General features: G+C 42.4%; 1 protein-coding gene across 5 annotated transcripts in view; it reads right to left on the bottom strand.

The window, feature by feature from the left end:
* tecta (tectorin alpha) overlaps positions 1–20,135 on the bottom strand; it is a 31,190-nt gene extending 11,055 nt beyond the window's left edge. Inside the window, exons 1-12 of one of the 5 annotated variants that reach the window (XM_008428605.2) lie at positions 17,514–20,135; positions 13,966–14,030; positions 11,560–11,699; positions 11,195–11,482; positions 10,368–10,505; positions 10,128–10,293; positions 9,560–9,972; positions 8,057–8,627; positions 6,613–7,223; positions 5,423–5,993; positions 3,729–4,351; positions 1,329–1,986 (exon numbers count right to left, since the gene is read on the bottom strand). In XM_008428605.2, the coding sequence (XP_008426827.1) occupies positions 1,329–1,986; positions 3,729–4,351; positions 5,423–5,993; positions 6,613–7,223; positions 8,057–8,627; positions 9,560–9,972; positions 10,128–10,293; positions 10,368–10,505; positions 11,195–11,482; positions 11,560–11,699; positions 13,966–14,029 (4,243 nt within the window). In that variant the 5' untranslated portion in view covers position 14,030; positions 17,514–20,135. Of the gene's footprint in view, positions 1–1,328; positions 1,987–3,728; positions 4,352–5,422; positions 5,994–6,612; positions 7,224–8,056; positions 8,628–9,559; positions 9,973–10,127; positions 10,294–10,367; positions 10,506–11,194; positions 11,483–11,559; positions 11,700–13,965; positions 14,031–17,513 lie in introns of those variants that run through there. The other 4 variants (XM_008428601.2, XM_008428602.2, XM_008428604.1 and 1 more) reach the window with 4 other exon arrangements.
* Positions 20,136–21,874: the final 1,739 nt, after the last annotated feature.

Raw genomic sequence — 21,874 nt, 5'->3', positions numbered from 1 at the left:
TTAAAGCGATTTTGTTACATCGACATTTCAGGTCATTAAAAAATTTGAATATCAGAAGAAAATAACATCAGAAAACGATGATTTAACTTATTGACTCAGTTAAGGTCAGAGGTCATGATCCAACAATAAGAAAGGGAGAAAATGGCCTCCATAGGAGAGTTTCAAGACCAAAACCACGTCTGACCCAGAAGAACACATAGATCCAAAAAACACTTGGATGGTCACAGAAACTCCTGAGAAAATGTTTCTGTGAAACATTTTCTCAGGAGTAAACCTCCACACTGTTCAGAACCAGAACTTCATACCTGTAGTCAAACATGGTGGTGGCAGTATGATGATCCTTTGCTGCTTCACCTTACATGACAGGGTCCAACAATAATCCGAAACAAACTAGCAGGTCAACCACTCAATGGTTCCAAAACACATACATTAGGTTTTAGGGTGGCCTAGTCAAAGTCGGCACTGAAATATAGACAGGCTGTTCACGCTTTGAAACTTTCCAAAGTCATTTAATTACAACAACTCAACAAAGAAGAGTGGGACAAAATTCCCCAAAGGTGATGTTAAAGACTCATTACTTATTCACAGGATTCTACATTAAAGAGGACCAACTGTGCAAAATTCACATTTTGCACATTTTTGTTCTTCCTTCTGGGCCTCAACTGCTTCTAAAACAGTCCCAGTGCTTAAAAAAACCCAGTCGGTTTTTGGCAATAGGTTCATGTTTTTTGGTGAATGGAAAATGAAACATCCGGATTGTAATGTAACAAATCAACAGGCACTGCGCTGTTACCTAGCAACCCCAGCGGAGCTACTCTCCATCACCTAGCAACCTGTGCAATGGCTGCTGAAAAAGAAAAATGTTTTGTTGTTCACTCACCATTCAGAAACAACTTGCTGCATTCTTGTTGGTTGAGCAGGAGGCTCTACTTCTGCTTTTCAAAGATGTACAACTGTATTGTTGTGCATCTGTTTGTAGCCATTTTCATGTGCAAGTTTAAACATTGACTTGGGACCTGTGGCTAGCAGCAGATAATTTGGATTTAAAGCAACAGAGACCCTAAAATATCTAATTCAGAAAGGAGCTCGCAGGGCAGAACTGAGCTCACTGAAATCTCATTTTCTAAGAATGATTTTGTGCAAAAACAAAAACATGCAATAAACAGGTTTTGTAGCCCATAGACTGATCCTAACCTGCTCAAGGAAGCATAATAGGTCACCTTTAAAGACTCTTCACCAGTTCTCAGACACCCACTCACTGTGTTTAGGGGATGATCACTTTTTCTCTACATCAGTTTTTGAGTTAAAACGTAGATGAGGTCACTCACCACACGGCGTGTCACTCCTCCAGCCGGTTAAAGGCACACCCTGTGTCTGGCAGGTGCTGGCGTAGATCTGCAGCCAGTTACAGATTGTATCCTGAGCTCCTTGGTCCAAACAAGTGTCCTGCAGGCAGCTCTGATAAAAGAACGCCGGCGCCACCTTGCTGTGACACCGTGCAAATGCGCCTCCCCGGTCCACAATCAGCCCACACAGCCTGACGGCCTCCGGCTCCACAAACACGTAGAGTCCGTCCCCGACGTGGAAGCGTATGCCGGTGGCGACTCCGTTCGGCTCGTCCTCGTTGTCGCTAATCATGCTGGAGTCGGCCACCATGAGGGGGGCGCTGTTGGGCATGCTCTTCTCCCCGAGCCCGCAGCGTGGGCAGGAGTCGCCGCAGCCCACCTGGCAGAAGGTGTCCCTTTCCGCCCAGGTCATGGCCCAGTCCGTGGAGCTCAGCGTGGGCGGGGAGAAGGGCATGCCCTGGCAGAGGCCGCAGGAGGCGTTGTAGAGGTCCCTCGGTAAAGTCAAAAGGAGGAGCGTGTTCCAGTCATACGACACCTTCAGGCCGAAGTCCGTCTCCAGAACAAGCAGCATCCCCAAGGAAGTGATGTTGACCTTCCCCGGGCCCAGCTTCAAGGGAAGGTACAGGCGCTCCTTGTTGACCTGAGTGACGACAGTACAACTGAGTCGAGTCATTTCCAAGTTAGAGTTTCTAATCCTGCTGACTTGCATGTTTGTACAGGTATGTGGGGAACCCCAGGTGATGAATGGACCGACTTCTACAAGAAACGGCAATAAGCAACAGAGACGCTGGGAGAAATCGAGGAAGACCGCTGTGGGTGTGTGTGAGCAGCGGCTTAATGTGTGGAGGTGCGTCCTCAGATCTTTTGGTTGGTTTGTGAACCCGGTCCAAGTGTCGCTCAGGGTCGGGGTTTCGTCTGAGCCCAATCCAGCCTGATAAAAGATGCCTATTGAAATTAGATCCTCCTTAAGCCAATCAAAGAGGAATTCACCCACACTGCCTGGTTATTCTATCAGCTTGATTAGAAATATCACGTCCTCTCAAACGCAACAACTGCGACCTTCAGAGAGCAGAAAAAACTGTTAAAATAGGTCAACGTTAATGACCTGGTGTTTGACAGGTGTTCTCAGATGAAGTCAGCAAAGAAAATGTTTCAAATGAGATCTCTACAAAGATTACTTAACCAGGGGCCTATCAGATTTTATTAGTCGAATCTACATAAAATACTAAAGATAACATTGTGTGACAGGAAAAAAACTGAATTTCAGCTCAAAGAAGATGATTCCTAGAATTTGTGAGCTGAAAACTTGCAGTGCAGTAGAGATTTAGAGCTAACTGAGAAACTCTTCATTTGTGGCAAAGTTTCTGCACACTGACAGTCAGTCAGTCGATGCTGATCTGTTATATATAGATCCTACAGGTCTGAACCAGAAGGAATCCATGCCACTGAACCGCCCTCTTGGTGAGCACGCACCGCTCAAAGTGATGATGAACCACGGCTTTGAGTTTAACAAAAACAAAGTATAGCACTCAAAAACTGTAATGGAGTAATGGTTGTAATGTACCTATATTATTTATAAATTAGAAATGAACGAGAAGAGAGTTAGTTCCAACTCCTCCATCAGTTTGTCACATTAAAAAGTTCTCTTAAGGCCTAAGATGTTTATAAATTACTTTTGTCTTACTGAGGTAAAAGTTCATAAAAAATATTTTTCCTAAACTCCCATTGCTAGTAGCTACTTTAGTCTCAGTATTCCTTCTGAATATGAGTCCAAGTGTTTAAGCATCATCCAAAAATCCCTTACAGAATCGAGTTCAGGACTCTGGGAAGGCCATTTCAGAACCGTTGCCCCTTTAAAACCAGTTTGGGTCGGTGTTTGGAATCATACCAAAGTGCTTAAGTAGAAGAGAATTGGACTTCTCATGTTTCTTGCAACGTTTCACCTCTGATCCAAAAGACTTCTTCGGTTCTGGGCATCTAACTCCCCCATTAGAGTCCCATTAGTGACCTTATTTGACCTATTAGTGTGATTGTGCAGTTTTGTCCAAACATCTTCGTTTGGTCACTGTTGGGACTCGGGTAAAAAAAATGAAAAAGAAGCAAAATATCCAAAGAAAAAGCTTCAGCGAGAAAGAAAAAACTATTGATTAGGCCACTATGGAGGATTACATGTAAGGCTGGACGATACGGCTGAAAGACAAATCATGACGGTTTTTAAAAAAAAATAAATTTGTTATGAATAATGTATTGATATTGATCAAGTATCTATCAAGATTTATACTGTTGTTGATTTATTGTCCAGCCCTCAGTTACACCACCGTTCCTCTTATAACAACATGAAAAAGGTCAAAGGTTACACTGTCCAGCTGTCTATATACTTACAGTTACAGTGTTTTTGTAGCTTCGGGAAACCTCCACCTCATATTCGTAGACCTCCAGCACGAAGCCCCTCACCCAGATGGCCTGCCCAGTGTCTCGCTCCTCATTGCGAACCGCCAGTTTAAACCGAGGGAAAACTCCACTTGTCGCCACCGGCTCTCTGCGCCTACAAATGGTGGTGACCATCTTGAGAGTACAGGAGCTCTGAAGCTCAAATGGCACGCCGGTGAATGCCTGAAAATGGCCGTAACCCGCGGCCACGCACAGGGCCTCGGTGTGTGGTTGGCAGAAGTACAGGCCGTCGTTTTCCTGGCAGTACTCCTCGGGGTGGCAGGGTGCGAGCTGACAGTACGCGCTGTTGTCGGAGCCGTTGCAGTAGCAGCGCTCCTGGCATTCCCAGTCAGTCCAGAAGGTCTGGTTGGTGGCCACCTGGTGGCCGTGGTACATGCAGCCGCAGTCGCTCCGGGCCACGCACAGGCCGTCCCGCATCGCAAAGCCTTCTTCACATTGGCAGCCTTCCTGGCATGGCAGAGGGCACGGCTCCTCGGGCTCGTCCAGGTTGGTGCAGGTCAAAGGGCAAGCGGTGGTGCATTCTTCAAAATGGCTGTTCTCTGGACAAGGAAGAGCTGATGGGGAGGCAGGATAGAGGTTTTAAAAGCAATGCCTGTCTTTTTAATCAGCTGGAGCAGAAAATCTGGAAACTAAGACAATTTATTATTTATTATTAAAATACTGAAGAGTAAATTTCTGCCAAAAAAACTGAAACAAAAACAAAAAAATTTTCTAGAAAAAAAAAAAACTAAACTTTTGGAAATGTTCTGAGTTTCAAAAGTCGAAAATTTCTGACTTTACATACTAAGACTCAGAAAATTTCTGAGATTAATCTAAAAATTTTAGTTTTATTATTTGCAAATTTTTGACATTTCACTCTAAGAAATCTTTTGTCTTAGAACAAAATAATCTAAGAAATGTCCTTGATTTTTCTGGAAAATTTGAAAATTTAGAAGACATACAGCAAAAACACAAACTATTACCAACTGTTTCTGTCTAGTTTCCAGTGCAAATATCTGTAATCTTGAAATAAGACACAATTAACTTTTAAGTAACTTGTCAGCAGGATATAAGACCTTGTTACAACTTACACTGACTGAAAAGTACTAGCTCCACCAGCACTGGTACTTTTTTAAGATCAATGTTAAGATCTGGCAGCGTGAAAGCGGACAGTGGCTGATTTTCAGACCTTTACAAAGGTAGATAAGATCCGTGGATAAGATCGGTTTCACATGTAAGTATCAGCCGATTACTAATATCACAAATGAAGGAAATCTGGGTTGATTTATCAGTGTACCCCCATTCAGATGCTTTAAAATGGAAGGCAAAAATATCTGGTAACACAGTTGTAGATAGTAGCTTCCATCACGGTCTACAAAAAACACCATTTCATATCTTCTAACTAAGGGCATTGAAAAAAAACTATATTTTGGAAATCTGGATCAAAACTTGCCTTTACAGTTTGTATTATCTTAAGCCAGTTAGTGACCATCCTTCTTGAACAGTGAGCTTGATATTTGCGTTTTACCTCCCCTACTTAAGATTGTGGATAAGAAGAAATGGAAACACTGTGACATTTAGCATTCAAAGCAGAGGGAAAACCCCATGAAGAATGATCTCCTTCATGTAAAGCAATATCTACTCACGGCAGTTGGTCGCACTCCTCCAGGAGGCGAGGCCCACTTGGGCATCCTGACAGGCTGTGGCGTACGCCTGCAGAGAGGAGCAGAGGGCCGACCGGTTTCCTTCCCTAATGCACATGTTGTACAGGCAGTTCCTGAAGAACGGTGAAGGGTTGACCACCGAGTGGCAGGCCAGGAAGGAGCTGTTCCCCGGGTCGTTGATGTTTCCACACATCCAGGGACTCTGGTAAAGGCGCAGGTCTGTGCACATGCGGTACAGGTCGTCACAGTCCCCGTTGCATGTAAGGTCGTCTGCGATGGATTTCCATCCCTCTGTGAACTGTTCAGTATTTTCAGCCAGGCGCCCATTGGGCAGGCGCAGGTCGTCTGTGGTGTTGCTGTTGAAGACGCCGCATAACCCACAGGTAACGTTGTAGAATATGGTGGAGAGGGAGATGTTCAGGAATCCCTGGCGGTTGTAGTGGACGCGGAGCAGACCTCTGGACTCCACCACGGTCGCATTTCCTGGTGCCCTGTAGATCATCATGGTCTCCATTGGATGGACGAACGGCAGAACAACCGGTTCGCCATTCACCTGTGACACAAATCAATCAATAAAGTTTATTTGCATACCACATTTCAGCAACAACACAACAAAGTGCTTTACATTATAAAAACTGGTTCCGGTTCTGGGGACACAGAGCAGAACCATAACGAGAGGACCTGAGAGGTCTGGAAGGTTGATCCAACAGCAGCAGATCTTTAAGCTGTTCAGTGATTTATAAACTAACAGTATTTTAAAGTCTATTCTCTCTGGGTGATGTGCTCTCATTAGTTTTAGTCAGAACTACAGCAGCAGCGTTCTGGATCAGCTGCAGCTGAAGGATTGATTTCCTTTTTTAGGCAGACCTGTGAGGACGCTGCTGCAGGAATCAATGCAACTACAGATAAATGCCTGGATGAGTTTCTCTGATGCTGAGACATTAGTCTTCTGATCCTGGAAATGTTCTTCAGGTGAAAGAAGGTCGACTTTGGAACCGTCTTTATGTGTCTCTGAAGGTTCAAATCCAGATTTCAGCCTGATTTCTAGTTTCCAGCTGTAGTAACTGAGCCTGTGTGCTGACTTTAGGTCCAAAGATAATAACTTCAGTTTTGTTTCACAAAGGTTACAAAAACTGAACAGAAAAATACTAGTAAAAAGTGAAAATACTAACCTTTACTGTATCAAAATCTGTTCCACCCATCTGTGCCTCCAGGTTAGCTACGGTTACTATCACAGGTCTCATCCAAGTGGGACCTTTGTTCATGAGCCGCCTGCCAATCTTCACCTCCACCACTGACCCGTTAGCCGGTACCGGACCACACAGCTTCAGCAAGTAGTAGGAGCTGTCATCCGGAAACAGCAGGAAGGTGCCATCAAAGGTGGATGTCACCGAGTTCTGGGTGACCGAGCAAACTCCCTCCCTCCGAGGGTAACAGCCCAGCAAGCCCAGCTCGGCCACACACACTTCGCCCTCCTTGCAGGACTCATTGAAACAGGAGACTTCCCCGGCAAACCCGCATGTGCAGCGGAGGGAGCAGTCGCCTTCCTCCCCGCCGGGGCCGGCCCAGAACGTGTGGTTGAGGGGGTAATAGAGGTCGTTGTGTTCGCAGCCGCAGTCGTCCTGCTGCACGCAGCGGTTGCCGCTCAGGACGTAGCCGGGTTCGCACTGGCAGCCCTCGGTGCATGGGTGAGCGCAGTACAGGGGCGCGGTAAGGTCCGAGCAGGAGGCCGGACACGCGCTGGTACACACTTCATAATGGCTGAACTCCGGACAGGGCATAGCTGGGATGAGAGGAAATATGTAAGATGAGGCAGAATGCAGGAAAAACAAATGTGGGACTGAAACGACTAATCGTGATTAATTTATGATTAAAATAGATGTCAACTAATTTAGTAATCGATTGTTAACTGTACAAAAAGTAGATTGATTTTGCATTTAAGATTAAAAACCTTCAATGAAAAAGAAAACAGGTGATCCAACTTAAAAAATTTTGTTAATTTGTTACATGGAATCAAAGTAAGTTTATCCAAACAAGTCTATTAAGTTAGACAAAAGTAAACAAAGTAAGTTTGACAAACTTAATTTTATTATATGCAAGAATTAAGTAATTTTTTAAGTTGGTGGTCTATTCTCTTTTTTCAATGTTCTACCAGAACTCAAGTGGCAATTTTAGCTTCATCTGTAATTCTGTAATAAAATCTCCTATTGAACACCTTTTCCTATTCAATTATTAATTTGTTAATCCAAAATAATCAGAACTACACTGCACTGATGTTAAGTCAAGCAGACAGAGCTGAGCTTTTCACACGTAGAAGTATTTTTTAGCTGCAGATGCATCCTTTGCAGCTCAGTGCTCGCTGAAGGAGTGTGGTTATTGCATTTTAGGCAATAAAATGTTAATTTGCTTATTGAAAAAAAATTATTGAGTTACTTATTTCCATTTTTATATATTTTTATTTTTGTATAAGATATTGTAAGTGGCTAATTGCCAATTTTTAAATCTAATTAATTGATTGTCAGAATAATCTATGAATTGCCAGATTATTTAATAGAATAATTGATTCATAAAGTAATGGTTAACTGCAGCCCTAATCAAATGCGTGCAGCATCTCACCACAGAATGTGCGCGTTCTCCAGGGTCGTATTGTGACTCCCAGGGCCTGACATGCTAAAGCATAGGCCTGGATGGCGTAGCACAGCGTGGTGATGTTGTCCCTGTTGCTGCACATATCATACACACAGCTATATACAAACGCCGTGGGGTCCACCACAGCTCTGCAGTCTCGAAAGGGCCCGTCGGTTTTGTTTATAAGCCCGCAGTAGTCCGAGCGAAAGTACATGGCTTCTGTAGCAGGGTCGCAAACGCTGCAGTTCTGAGCACAGCCATCAGTGCACCTCCAGTCGGTGTCTTCTGCTCGCCAGCTGCCTCCCAACTCCACCACACTTTCCGCAAGAGAGCCGTCCGGAAGCACGGGATCGTCTGCAGGGTCGTCGTTGTAGTTTCCACAAAGGCCACAGGTGTTGTTGAAGTAGGAGCTTGGTAAGGAGATGGAGGCGTAGTGCTGGCCGTCGTAGGTCACCAGCAGTCCAAAGTCTGTTTCTAAAGCAACAGCAACTCCAGACTGGTAGACTTTTACGGCACCAAGCTCCAGTTGGACTGGCAAAGCCTTCATCAAGCCGTCCACCTAAAGAAGGAAACTCTGTTCAAATCTGAGAAATGACTCATACCGGAAAAAATGAGTCGCTGCATTTCAATTGACCATGTAGTTTCGCAAATGGGAATTACAAAAATAAAGTTGCTTTATAAAAACAAGCCAATTAAAAAAAATGTTGTTTTTCTTATTTGGTTTTTCATCAGTATTGAAATTGTTTTATTTTGCCAAACTGCAATGGAAAAACTTTTTTTTGCATCTCATGAGTCGTAATCAACAACCCGATGTTACTACTGGCAAAAATGACAAAGAAGACGACAGAAAGTGGTATTAGGATGATGGCACAGCATGTTTTACAATAACTTATCCCATGAACAAAATTATTCATGCGATTTTAATTGCACTTCTTATTTAAACTGCAAAATTGTTTTGTTTTTTCGACATTTGCGGAATATCAACAATGTTCTGCACAGATATGTAATGGAAACGCAGCTTTTCAGGTGTTAGGAAAACTTGCAAAATCTCTAGAGATCAAACGTGAGTTCAGAGTAAACAAACATGGCCGACTGGGAAGAAGCTAGCGATAGCTTGTGGACTAAGTTTAATGGAGAAAAAACAGTAAAGACGTCTTCAGTGTCCATCAGACATATTGGTCCACCTTAGCAGTTGTTTTATCTTCAGTATTTTGGATTCCCCTCCATGTTGCCTTCACCTCGCTTTCTGATTGGCTAAACACATGATGCAAGACAATCCAACATGTTGAATATCCCCAAATTTAGATCATGGTTCCAAAAGGACTACACTACTCTTGACACACAACAAACAAGGCAGGAACATCGCCAGACATTATCTTAAGACCATCACAACAATTGGAGCGTCCTTAAGATTGTGGAAACGTAAAAATTGGGACAAAAATAGGCATAAAAAATCTTTCAAAAACACCATGACTGCACTGTTTTTCTCACCTGTACATTTCCCAAACTGCCTTTAGGTATCATCACTCTATGGCCGTAGACCTCTACCGTCACGTCTCGTAACCAGGACACTGTGGTAACGCCACGGTTCTCGTTTTTGGCCTCCACGCTGAAGAAGGGCAGTCCTACCATCTCCCAGCACGGCCGGGCCAGCAGGTAGGAGCAAGTGCCTTGGAAGTGGTAGAGGAAGCCGTCAAAGGTGTGATAGTGAGGATCTCCAAATACCACGCAGGTGCTGGTGCGGGTGGGCTGGCAGTAAAAGGCCCCATCCTGCTGCTCGCAGTTCTCAAACTGTCCACATGGGGCCTCCAGGCACTGCACCTCGTTATTTATGTCAAGGCATCGGCAGCGCTGGGAGCACTGGTCAGACATCCAGAAGATCTCCCCTCGTCTGTAATACCGTCCTGAAGAAGGTGAAGCACAAATCACACATGAAATGTGAGATTTCATGTGTGAGACACATGAAATCTTCAAAGATTTAGGCTGACTTCAGATCAGTGGGAAAACACTCTCAGTGACGTCCGGACTAAAGTAACACGCGTTTGAGGTTCAGACTCACCATTGTAGCTGCAGCCGTTGGCAGGATCTATCAATTCAGTGTCAACACGGAAAAACCAGCGTCCAGGAAAATTTACGTTGGTCGTCTGTTCGATGTTCACCACGTCATTTGACCGGGATCCCGGCAGGTTGAAGAAGTGACCAATATCGCCTCCATTAAAACCTGCCTGAAAGTTTGGAAAGGTGTCAGCCATGTTGTCGACGTCGTGACTGGACTAATCGGACGATCTTCGTAGAATACCTGAGCCGTCGTTCCACCGAGTCCCGTCAGAGGATCTCCCCCGCTGGCCGTTCCTGTGCTCCATGTAATTTCCCCGTAGTTGAACATGCTAAAGAAAGCTGCACCATCTGAGATCAGTATAGTCTGGAAAGTGTTCACCTGCCAATCCAATGAGAAATAGTTTAAAAATAAAGAAATTAGAAAGCAGAAGGTGATGGTACTTTGCAGTGGGATAAACAGTGCAAATCACAGTAGTCGGCTGTTTTATATCTTATCTGTGCGACAGATTGCAGTTTGTGCTTGGACCATTTCATATGATACATATGCTTGGAAAAATCATCAGACCACATGGGATACATTTCCATCACTATGCTGATGATCCTTAGCTGTACCTACCCATAAAACCAAAATGAATCCAATCCATTCGGTAAAATACAGGCATGTCTTGAGGACATTAAAGCCTTGGTGAATATAAAGATTCTCCTTTTGAAGAATCTTTATATTCTTCAAAGACTGATGGGACCAGAACCTCTGAATAAGAACCTGCTTAGACAATCACTTGAACTTAGTAAAGTGAAGGATGTGTCATTTAAATTACATATTAAACAAGTTTCAAAGAATTTCTTTTCATTTCTGGAATATTGGCAGAAGGGATAGTTCAGTATTCTCCTCTGACTCTCCTTTAGATGGCTGCTGGTACTGAGCCTGGTTCTGGTTCTGCTGGAGGTTTCTTCCTGTTCAAAGGGAAATTTTTCTCTCCACTGTCGCTACATGCATGTCTCAGCTGTCTTAAGTATATACTTTATACTTTATGCTACAATAAATGACCAAATCATAGCTGAGTGTACCGGCGTGGTCTGGCTCCCTCCGTAGAAGGTGACCTGGTGCCATGTTGCCATAAAGACCCAGGTGGCTGTGAAGCCGGGCATGTTTTTGAAGTGCCTGCGGACATCCTGCGTCGCCCTCTCCAGCAGTTCGGGATCGGTGGTCTCTCTGTAGTAGACATCTCCTCGGATGCCGTTGTGCACATCTGCCCATAGCGGAGCAATGAAAGACCTGCTGTCACTCAGAGGGAAAGCCTCAGGCGTGAACTGGCTAACCTGAACGTTGAAGGAGATCACGCCGTTGTTGTTGACCTGCAAAAAGAACGGAAAGTCGTCGTAACTGAGCGTCGTGCGTGAGGAGACGAGTGGATTTTAGGTGGAAGGCTTACATAGATGGAACGGTAGGGAACGTTGAAGAAAATGAAGGGGATGAGCAAAGGAATTTCAACTGAACTCCCGTCATCCATCTTCGGAGTTTCAAGATCCCGATGAGCCGGTCCATATGGGTACAAAAGATCCTGAGTAAGAGCTGGAAAGAGGATAAATAGAGTTTATAACACCTTTACTGCAAAAATGTTAAGTTTTACCAAGTATTCTTGGTCTAGTTTCTAGTGAAAATACCTTAGTACACCTGAAATAAGACTAAACTTAAATGTAGCTTTTCAACAAGATGTAGGAGCTTGTTTTAAGCCAATACTTCCACAATATTGACTATGACAGATTATTTCACCTCTAAAACACATTTTTCCCATCTTATCAGTGGAACTAGTACTTTTAATCAATTTTGAGGAATTATTGACTTAAAAAAGCTCCTATACAGTGGGGAGAACAAGTATTTGATACACTGTTGATTTTTCAGGTTTTCCCACTTGCAAAGCTTGTAGATGACTGTAATTTTTATCATAGGTACTCTTCAACTGTGAGTGGTGGAATCTAAAACAAAAATCCAGAAAAATACAATGTATGATTTTTAAATAATTAATTTCCATTTTATTGTGTGAAATAAGTACACTGCTCAAAAAAATAAAGGGAACACTTAAACAACACAATATAACTCCCAAGTAAATCAAACTTCTGTGAAATCAAACTGTCCACTTAGGAAGCAACACTGATTGACAACGGGGACCCTCGTCGGGTCATTCAGTGTTGCTTCCTAAGTGGACAGTTTGATTTCACAGAAGTTTGATTTACTTGGAGTTACATTGTTTTGTTTAAGTGTTCCCTTTATTTTTTTGAGCAGTATATTTGATCATCTATCAACCAGTAAGAATTTTGGCTCTCACAGACATGTTAGTTCTTCTTTAAGAAGCCCTCCTGTTCTCCACTCATTACCTGTATTAACTGCACCTGTTTGAACTCGTTACCTGTATAAAAGACACCTGTCCACACACTCAATCAATCAGACTCCAGCATCTCCACAATGCCCAAGACCAAAGAGCTGTGTAAGGACATCAGGGATAAAATTGTGGACCTGCACAAGGCTGGGATGGGCTACAGGACAATAGGCAAGCAGCTTTGTGAGAAGGCAACAACAGTTGGTGCAATTATTAGAAAATGGAAGAAATACAAAATAACGGAAAATCTCCCTCGGTCTGAGGCGCCATGCAAGATCTCACCTCGTGGAGCATCATTGATCTTGAGGAAGGTGAGGAATGAGCCCAGAACTACACGGCAGGACCTGGTCAATGACCTGAATAGAGCTGGGACCACAGGCTCAAAGAAAACAATCAGTAACACTCTACGCCGTCAAGGATTAAAATCCTGCAGTGCACGCAAGGTGCCCTTCCTCAAGCCAACGCATGTCAAAGCCCGTCTGATGTTTGCAAATGATCATCTGAATGATCCAGAGGAGGAATGGGAGAAGGTCATGTGGTCTGATGAGACAAAAATAGAACTTTTTGGTTTAAACTCCACTCGTCATGTTTGGAGGAAGAAGAATGATGAGTACAACCCCAAGAACACCATCCCAACTGTGAAGCATGGCGGTGGAAACATCATTCTTTGGGGATGCTTTTCTGCAAAGGGGACAGGACGACTGCACCATATTGTGGGAAGGATGGATGGGGCCATGTATCGTGAGATTTTGGCCAACAACCTCCTTCCCTCAGTAAGAGCACTGAAGATGGGTCGTGGCTGGGTCTTCCAGCATGATAACGACCCAAAACACACAGCCAGGGCAACTAAAGAGTGGCTCCGTAGGAAACATCTTAAGGTCCTGGAGTGGCCTAGCCAGTCTCCAGACCTGAATCCAATAGAAAATCTTTGGAGGGAGCTTAAAGTCCGTGTGGCCCAGCGACAGCCCCGAAACCTGAAGGCTCTGGAGGAGATCTGTATGGAGGAGTGGGCCAAAATCCCTGCTGCAGTGTGTGCAAACCTGGTCAAGAACTACAGGAAATGTCTGATCTCTGTAATTGCAAACAAAGGTTTCTGTACCAAATATTAAGTTTCTTTTTTCTGGTGTATCAAATACTTATTTCACACAATAAAATGGAAATTAATTATTTAAAAATCATACATTGTATTTTTCTGGATTTTTGTTTTAGATTCCATCACTCACAGTTGAAGAGTACCTATGATAAAAATTACAGTCATCTACAAGCTTTGCAAGTGGGAAAACCTTAAAAATCAACAGTGTATCAAATACTCGTTTTCCCCACTGTATCTTAGCTGATAAGATAATTATTTCAAGTGTACTAAGATATTTGCACCAGAAACTATGACTTTGTGTTTCTGTGAAGTTTACTAAGCTGCATAAGAAACTCTGTTTTATTGCAAGATTTGGGACAGGTCGGTACCTCTGGTCTGTGCAAAAACGCTTAAGAGTTGGAGCAGCGCGAGTGGACAGCAACGTCTGACCATCCTAAAATAAGGAAAGAAAAAGCAGAGGGAGATGAGGAGAGAGATTATATTGAAGTCATGTTACTTAATCGGTGTTGCCTTTCCCTCACAGCTAATGGAAATGTGGGGAGATGTGAGTCATAGGACAGCTTCTCATAAACCAGAGCATTTAACAAAGCGGAGAGGAGGGGGAACCATCCAACCAGCGCCACGTTGCTTCTTTAAGATCAGGCTCCCAGGTCTCCCATGAGGCTTTCTCAAAAGGCCCCATTATGCATCTCAGAACAATGTCCAAGGATCACATTTGCCTACGGTCTCATGTGAGCCAACATTGGTAGACATGGGGTCCTCTGTGCGCCCGGGTTCCCGGCAGCTGTGGAGTCCGGCCCAGAGCTGTGAAGCGGCTCAGGACCTCATTACTACCTCTGTTTGGGACCCATCCATGCTGTGTTGGCTAGAGGAACAGGAGTGTAAACACAGGGGCACTAATGGCTTTAAGTGAGAAGGTTTCAGGTGCCAAGGACCTCGCAGTGGTCCGCTGGGACTGTTCAGTGTCAGGCTTGGCAAGTTTCCCATTGGTAAAGCCGGACGCACAGCCAACTTGGCAGATTTTGCTGTCACCATATACGAAGCTTTAAACTCCTGTGATCAAACTCCTAAAGGTGCTGCATGTACAGTCGGTAATGGACCGGTAGATCACAGCAAACATTATGGGTCGTTCTGCCTCACTGGGGAGTCCGCTAAAACGGTTTTGTAGGTTGGTCCCTTTAAGAGCTCCGGAATACGCTTGACTCAGTACTTCATTCGTCTCTGATGCCTTTCGTCTAGTGCTGGGACTCGATTAAAAGCTTTGATTTAGTTAATTGGAGTTGTGTAATTATTTATCCGATTTTAATCAAACCATATGTCAACAAAATAAGCAACATTTTCAATTCAATTATCCTGTTTTGCTGCTAAATTATTAGATATATAGATATATGGGTTCAACAACAAACATATTTATAGTTTTAATCTGTTAAGGTTCTTCAACCATCAAATTGATGCAAAGTGTTTCAGAAACTCCTGGTCATTCATGGAACATTTTTAGAAATGTGGACTGTGGACGCTGACATTAGCATTAGCGTCTGTGCTGCTGCAGCTTGTTTAGTATTGATATGCTACTTTCAATTTAGATAATTCAGATCTAAGTTATATACCTAAATAGTGCATTAACTCTGTAGGTATTTCTTGCTCTATCACCGATAAACAGCATAATCCAAGGTACCTGAAACCACCTGACTGTAGCTGCTTTTCTATTGAGCATATAATAGCACAATTTGACATTTTAAAAATAAATTTGCTGTGATGAAGTGGATTTTTGGCCATATCAAAAATGATTTATTGTGCAAAACTGCAATGGAAATTTTTTTTTTTTCACATCTCATGAATCACATGATCAACAACTTTATGTTGCTGCTGGTGGAAACCACAAAATAGAAGACAACAGGAAGATCAAGTTTTTACTTATTGTGTGAACAAACTTATTCACGTGTGATTTTTAATTGTTTCTTATTCAAATGGAAAGAACAAAATTGTAAAATTGTGCTTTTTCGACACTAGCAAAATATTTGTAATGTGACAGCTAGTTAGGCAAGAAGAAAAAAGTACATTTGAAATGTTTTAGTACATTTTAAATAAGTCAAAACTAACTTACAAGTAACTTTTCAGCCAGGTTTAAATCAGTAATTCTTGAATACTGACAAAAAAAGTACCAGTTCCAGTTTTCACAGAARAATCTGCCAGTAGAACCAGAACCTTTGATTAATTTCGCCTCAAAATGATATGATTTTCTCCATATTGTCCTGATCACACCTGTCTGTAGTTAATCTCTGCAGACTGATTGTTAAATTGTGCTCAGGTGTGCCAGAGTTAGTGCACTCTGCTGATAGAGATCTGCTGTGATGTCATCGGCCTCTCATCACACATCAACAGAAACATCATTGCTTTGCCTCGCCATCTCATATAACTAAAGCAAAATATTTAAAATAAAAGAGTTTCATATGAAAGGTTGCACATTGGACTCCTTTGGGGTTAAATAAGCAGATTCCTCCAGACTAAAGGTGCCAAAATGAGGCCCCTGACCGCTACGACAAAAAAACCTTAATTGCACAATCTTGGTTTTTCAGCTCAAGTTAGCCAAAGAAAATWATTTTACAGAGATTTTTTACAAAGCAAAGTCAATTTAAAACCTTCTAAAAGTGGAAGGTACAAGACTAAGGACTTATTTCTGCATTAGTTCAATTTCATAGTTCCTGTATTTTTTACTCAAAAGAATAAAATCCARACAAAGATGGTGGAAAACAATCGACATTTAGGATGTTGTTTGCAGATTTGAAACTCCTTTTTTTTTTTTTTTTACAGAAATCAGACTTCTTTGCTTTATCAAAATATTATCTTTTGTTTACATTTGTCAAAGCTAGACTGAAAACGTTTTGCAAAAAAACCCAAAAAAACGCCAGTTTTTTCAAATAAAATTATAAACAAAGCTACAGTTTGTGACCCTCTATCACTTTCAACTTCACTGATTCGGTGAAAATTTTTGGACGTGTCCTTTCAATTGGAAATCTGAACTCTCCAGATAATAAATAAAAACAATACAATATGTATAATCAATGCTATATTGATTGTATTGATTAATCAGATTTTTGGGTTCTGAAGACTTAATAATTTTTTTCACCCAGTGCAGTTGATGGGTTTCCATATTTCGGAGTGAGGTCAGTACTCCAGGGCGGCCATCTTGTTTCACAATAAAGTTTTACAACTTCTATTTAATTGGACTTTGAATTCAGGTCAAGTCTWTGGTGAAGTTTTAGCCCCAGACTGAGAGTCTAATTACAAGAATAAAGTAAAAAATAATATGAGAATACAGTCATAAAATCACAAGAACATAGTCGTATTACAATAAAGTCAAAATAATACAAAAATAAAGTATAAATTAGGATAAAGCCAAAATATTAGGAGAAGGAAGTAATAACTTTATGAGAACTCCAACTCAAAAATGACAATAAATTAAAACGAGGACTGATGATYGTCTTGTTAAGTTTTACTTCATTTTTAACACATCAGTATCAAATTACTATCAGTAGCAGAAATTTAAAACGATACGACTGAATCTACGACAGCGATGCTCATGACAGAACTTAATAACTTTAAAAGCTTTTTTCTCAGTAAAACAAAATTTTTCTCGTAATTTTAGGACATGTTTCTGCTAAAATTGTGTCTTTATTCTGTTAATTCTCTTTCTTAATCATTTTAGTAGCCTGGACCTAATACGCCATTGTACAACTCACAGATTGGATAATTGAAATGAAAAACACTTTCTGAAATTGTTTTTGTTGTTTGTAATTTTTTAAGCAAGAAAAGAAATCTGTAAAAATCAGTATGAAAATAAATGCCCAGCTCTGTAAATAAAACCTGTTTAGTGATTTTAAACAGATAAAAACATAATGAGAGGAAGAAGACTCACCTGCTTTCAGAGGATGAACATCTAGCACCTCCCAGGTCCAACCTTTAGATTTCCACAGCAGCAGTAGCAGCAGCGTCCCATCCAGCTGGGAACCAGTGATGGTTGTGATGGAGGCAGCGGAGGTGATGGGAGGAATGCGGAGCAGCTGGATGTCCCGATGGAGCCGATAGAAAGTCTTCTCTCCACACCAGAAAACCAAACAACAATCCAGCAGCTTGGCACAACTTCAAACTTCAGGAGCAAAACGTAAAAAATTGAGTTTCCTCTGGAAACTGAATGGAGCTGAAGGAAACAGGTGCAAACATGAGCAGTGTTCGACTTAATCTGAAATCGGGGGAATGGGGGGAGTCTGAGGAAGAGTGGGAGTGGAAACAGAGCAAGGTGTGAGAAGAGCAGAGGGGAGGTCAGCATTCTGGGAACGCAGAAATAAAAGGGAATGATAGAAATGTTTTAAATGAGGGAGAACAGGAATGTTTTTGTACAATGAGTCTCTTCTCAGGGGGAATGAAAGCAATCCTTCCCGTCAGGATCCAAACCGTGATAAAATGAGAGAATCTGAGGAAACACTGAGGCTTTTATCACTCTTGGAATGATGACATTCGAACGAAATTCACTCGCCGTCACAAACAAGAATCAGAAAGTATTCACACCCCTTCAACTTCCTCTCATTTTGTGACGACCCAACCACAAACRTCAAAGTGTTTTTCTGTTGCAGATCAGAAAGGAAAATCACTTGTTACAACTTTTACAAATCTGAAAAGTGTGGCGTGCATTTGTTCTCTAAAGAACCTCCRAACCTTACCCTCCTCTTGCCTCTGATTGGTTGTTTTTTGTGCATTTCTTCAGAGGGCAATAGCAGCTCAGGGAAGAGGTGATCAATCTTTTCATAAATGATCTGGCTGATAACATACTGTCACGATATAAGGACAAAAAAAATAAAAACATATTTTTTTAATAAAAGTTACATATTGCAATTTTAACGTCTGGATGCTGTGAGCCTCTAACTTCCTRCTTGGCTGACAGGATGGTGCTGCCTTCCCAGCATCCTGCTGGTTTGTGTTGTTTAGTGAAAATGGACATTGAATTGAACAGGTGTGGGTCGCCGCTGAAGTCCTCCGGTCACCAAAGTACCACAGAGTCTGTCTTCAAGGGCCTTCGGGACAAAACCCAGGATCACACACAGCCTGAAACCGTCCTTTCTAAGCACTACGACAGCTAGGATTACAACATTAACATGAGCCGCTTTGGACACTCTGACTAGCCCCTTTCTTAATTAGGAACAGCCTCGTTTACAAGACACTTAATTTCCATAGATGCTGGAACGATAGCTCAGAGAAATCTCCGGTGGATCTGYGCTGAAGGGGTCTGGGAAGGACAGCGCAGTMAGTTGGCTCTTTGTTGCAGGAGGACAGTCGAGTAACTGGAGAGGTAAGGAGCAAGACGTGTGAAAAGCTCCGGCGCTGAGGGCAGACCCGGGTCGCATTAAGCAGCACAGGCAGCTTTCTTCTTGTGCAAATGGTCGCCCACTTCCAACCGACCTGTGAAAGCGAATATGGATGAGGAAGGATGTTAACGATGACCTAGTGGGCCGGGAGCGCTTTCTGATGGCAGGAGGGGGAAAAGAGACAAACAGTGAAGGAATGGAGGCAAAACCTAGCTTCTATTTGTTAGTACAGAAAACAATCTGATTTTTGTCTCTGTATTTTACGTCAATGAAGCCGCTAATTCTGAGGATTTACCATTCTTCACATAGTCTACAAAACAGCTCAGTAACTCCGTCCCTCAAATGCCACTGTCTGGAAATCTTTAGATCCCTCCTCCGACATGCCTGAATCAGAAAAACAGAATTACCTCCTTGGCAAGTCAGAAGTTTAGCAAATACCTGGTCATTAGCCAGGGATGTTTCTAAAGGACCCCAACATACTAAGATGAGCCACGGTCAATTATTATGACCATTCACTCTGTGTCACACTGTAATCTGCTCATCAGTGTAGTTGAGAGTCTGTGCAACGAGCCGCAAGGACGSCGAGCGCCCAGTCTGTGCTGACTGACGGTTTGAGAAGAAACGGGGCTCGGCGCCCAACTCATCAAACTAGCTAGCATCCATTTGGATTGTGGGAAATTAAAGAATCTGTCACAAGAAATGTGGGAAATCAGTACACTTTACTATGAAATCTCAACCCTCTATGGTGAAATCAGGGAGGCTAACAGAATACCCACAGTACGGTCGAGTGTGGGAGCCTTAAGGCTCTTGTTGATTGTAATTGGTTCTTTTTCATCCAAGAAAAAGACTGATTGGATGAAAATGGTTTGTCATTTGCTGGAGGTGTGATTTATTTACATATGCTTTAAGTTGTGGATATGTATGTTCACAACTCACCTTGCATATAAAAGACGAGAAATTTCAGGCATGTTTGGCCTTCTTGGTGTTCCATGCATAACAAGCTGGAACGCCATCATGGAGCACGTATGAGATATAAATGTTTAAACAAAATATTGTTCATTTACACTCTCATCAGTTTCACTGCACACTTACTTTGGTGGCTCAAAAACGCCACAGAAATGCGGTTTGAGCAAAACTACATGAAAATTGAGGATGTTTAGCCACCTCACCACAAAAAGTGTGTATATATATCCATCCAGCCATCCATTTTCTTGACTCCCTTGTCCCTCAGTGGGGTCGGGAGGGTTGCTGGTGCCCATCTCCAGCTAACGTTCCGGGCAAGAGGCGGGGTCACCGTGGACAGGTCGCGAGTCTGTCGCAGGGCAACACAGAGAAACACAGGATAAACAACCATGCACACACATTCACACCTAGGGACAATTTGGAGAGGCCACGTTTTTGGATTGTGGGAGGAAACCGGAGAACCCAGAGAAAATCCACGCATGCACAGGGAGAACATGCAAACTCCATGCAGAAGATGTATATATATATGTATATATATACATCTCACCAATAGGTGTTYGGATCTCTCTGGTCTTATATTTTTGGGAGAGTTGTAAAGTGATTTGGGAATCCATTATCTGGAACATGGAAGTGCAGAAACGTATCCATGTTTACATTTAACTAATAATAAAATAGATTTATCTCCTATTGGGGAGCCGAACTGGAAGATGCTTTCAAGATGATAACATGTACTCACCCACACTGCAAAAACAGTTTGGGTCAGTATACACACTCACCCAAACTGTTTCTTACCAAGAAAATATTACCACGTATTTTTGTCCAGTTTCTGGTGCAAATATCTTAGCACACTTAAAATAAGACAAAACTAACATCCAAAGAGCTTTTCAGGAAGATATAGGAGCTTGTTTTAAGTTAATAATTATTCAATGTTGATCAAAAGTTGCATAAGACAATTTTCCCACATTGTAAGTAAAATAATCTGCCAGTGGAACTTTTGATCAATATTCAATAATTGTTGATTTAAGGCAAGCTCCTATATCTTGAAAATTTACTTGCATGTTAGTTTTGTCTTATTTCAAGAGTACTAAGATATTTGCAGTAGAAACTAGACCAAAAATACTTGGTAAATTTTTTCAGTTTTGCAATGTGCTCTAAAAAAAATGTCTATGATTCATCAGCATAACTTTCAGATTAAGGTCAAATTTAAACTTTTTCTTTGAGACTAAACAAAAACTAAGAGTTAATTTTGAAGGGAGTACTCTTTCGTGCATAAAGGACGAATGTATCGGTTTCGGGCCGGTCCGCCAAATAAATGTCATGGCATTTAGCGCCAACCCCATGCTGGCGTTAGGTGCTTGGGAAATTCAAATTTAAAAAAAATGCTCAGTGATCAATGCTTCTGACTGGAAAACCGGCATCTGCAGAGTATTTTTAGGACTTCAGGTCTACAAACAACCCCGCATCCTTTAGAAGAAGTCAGGCTTAAACGGAGCGGGTGGCACATGAATCCCACACAGGATTAGAGAAGGAGGGAAGGAGGAATGCCCCAGAAACGCGACACCCCGGCGCATATGGCACGAACCCCCTGTCAGAAAGAGAGAAGGTCTGCAGCGTTACATCTCCTCCTTGGCCGAGCATGGAGCCTGCGAATCAGAGCGCTGCGTGTCCGATGTGTCCGCTCCGTGGCCGTCTTTCAGCTGACATGTTGGAACGGTCCACTAAACATGGAAGCAAACACTCTGGGACCCAGATGGTTATCTCAGCAGCTCCTGGCTGTAAGCAACGAAAGCAGAGGGAGAGGTCTCCTTCTTTWAAGGAAAGACTTTCCCTCCGAAGTTTTTGCTTTTTYGSTAAAATAAAATAAGGAGCTGTATATTTATTTACCCGACAAGGTGGGTAGTGTTCCCAAAAGTTATACTAAAAATTATAATTTACTTGGACATACACAGACACA

Source organism: Poecilia reticulata, linkage group LG14 (genome assembly GCF_000633615.1).
Source record: "Poecilia reticulata strain Guanapo linkage group LG14, Guppy_female_1.0+MT, whole genome shotgun sequence".
Classification (NCBI taxonomy): domain Eukaryota; kingdom Metazoa; phylum Chordata; class Actinopteri; order Cyprinodontiformes; family Poeciliidae; genus Poecilia; species Poecilia reticulata.
This window is presented reverse-complemented; position numbering and strand designations above follow the sequence as displayed.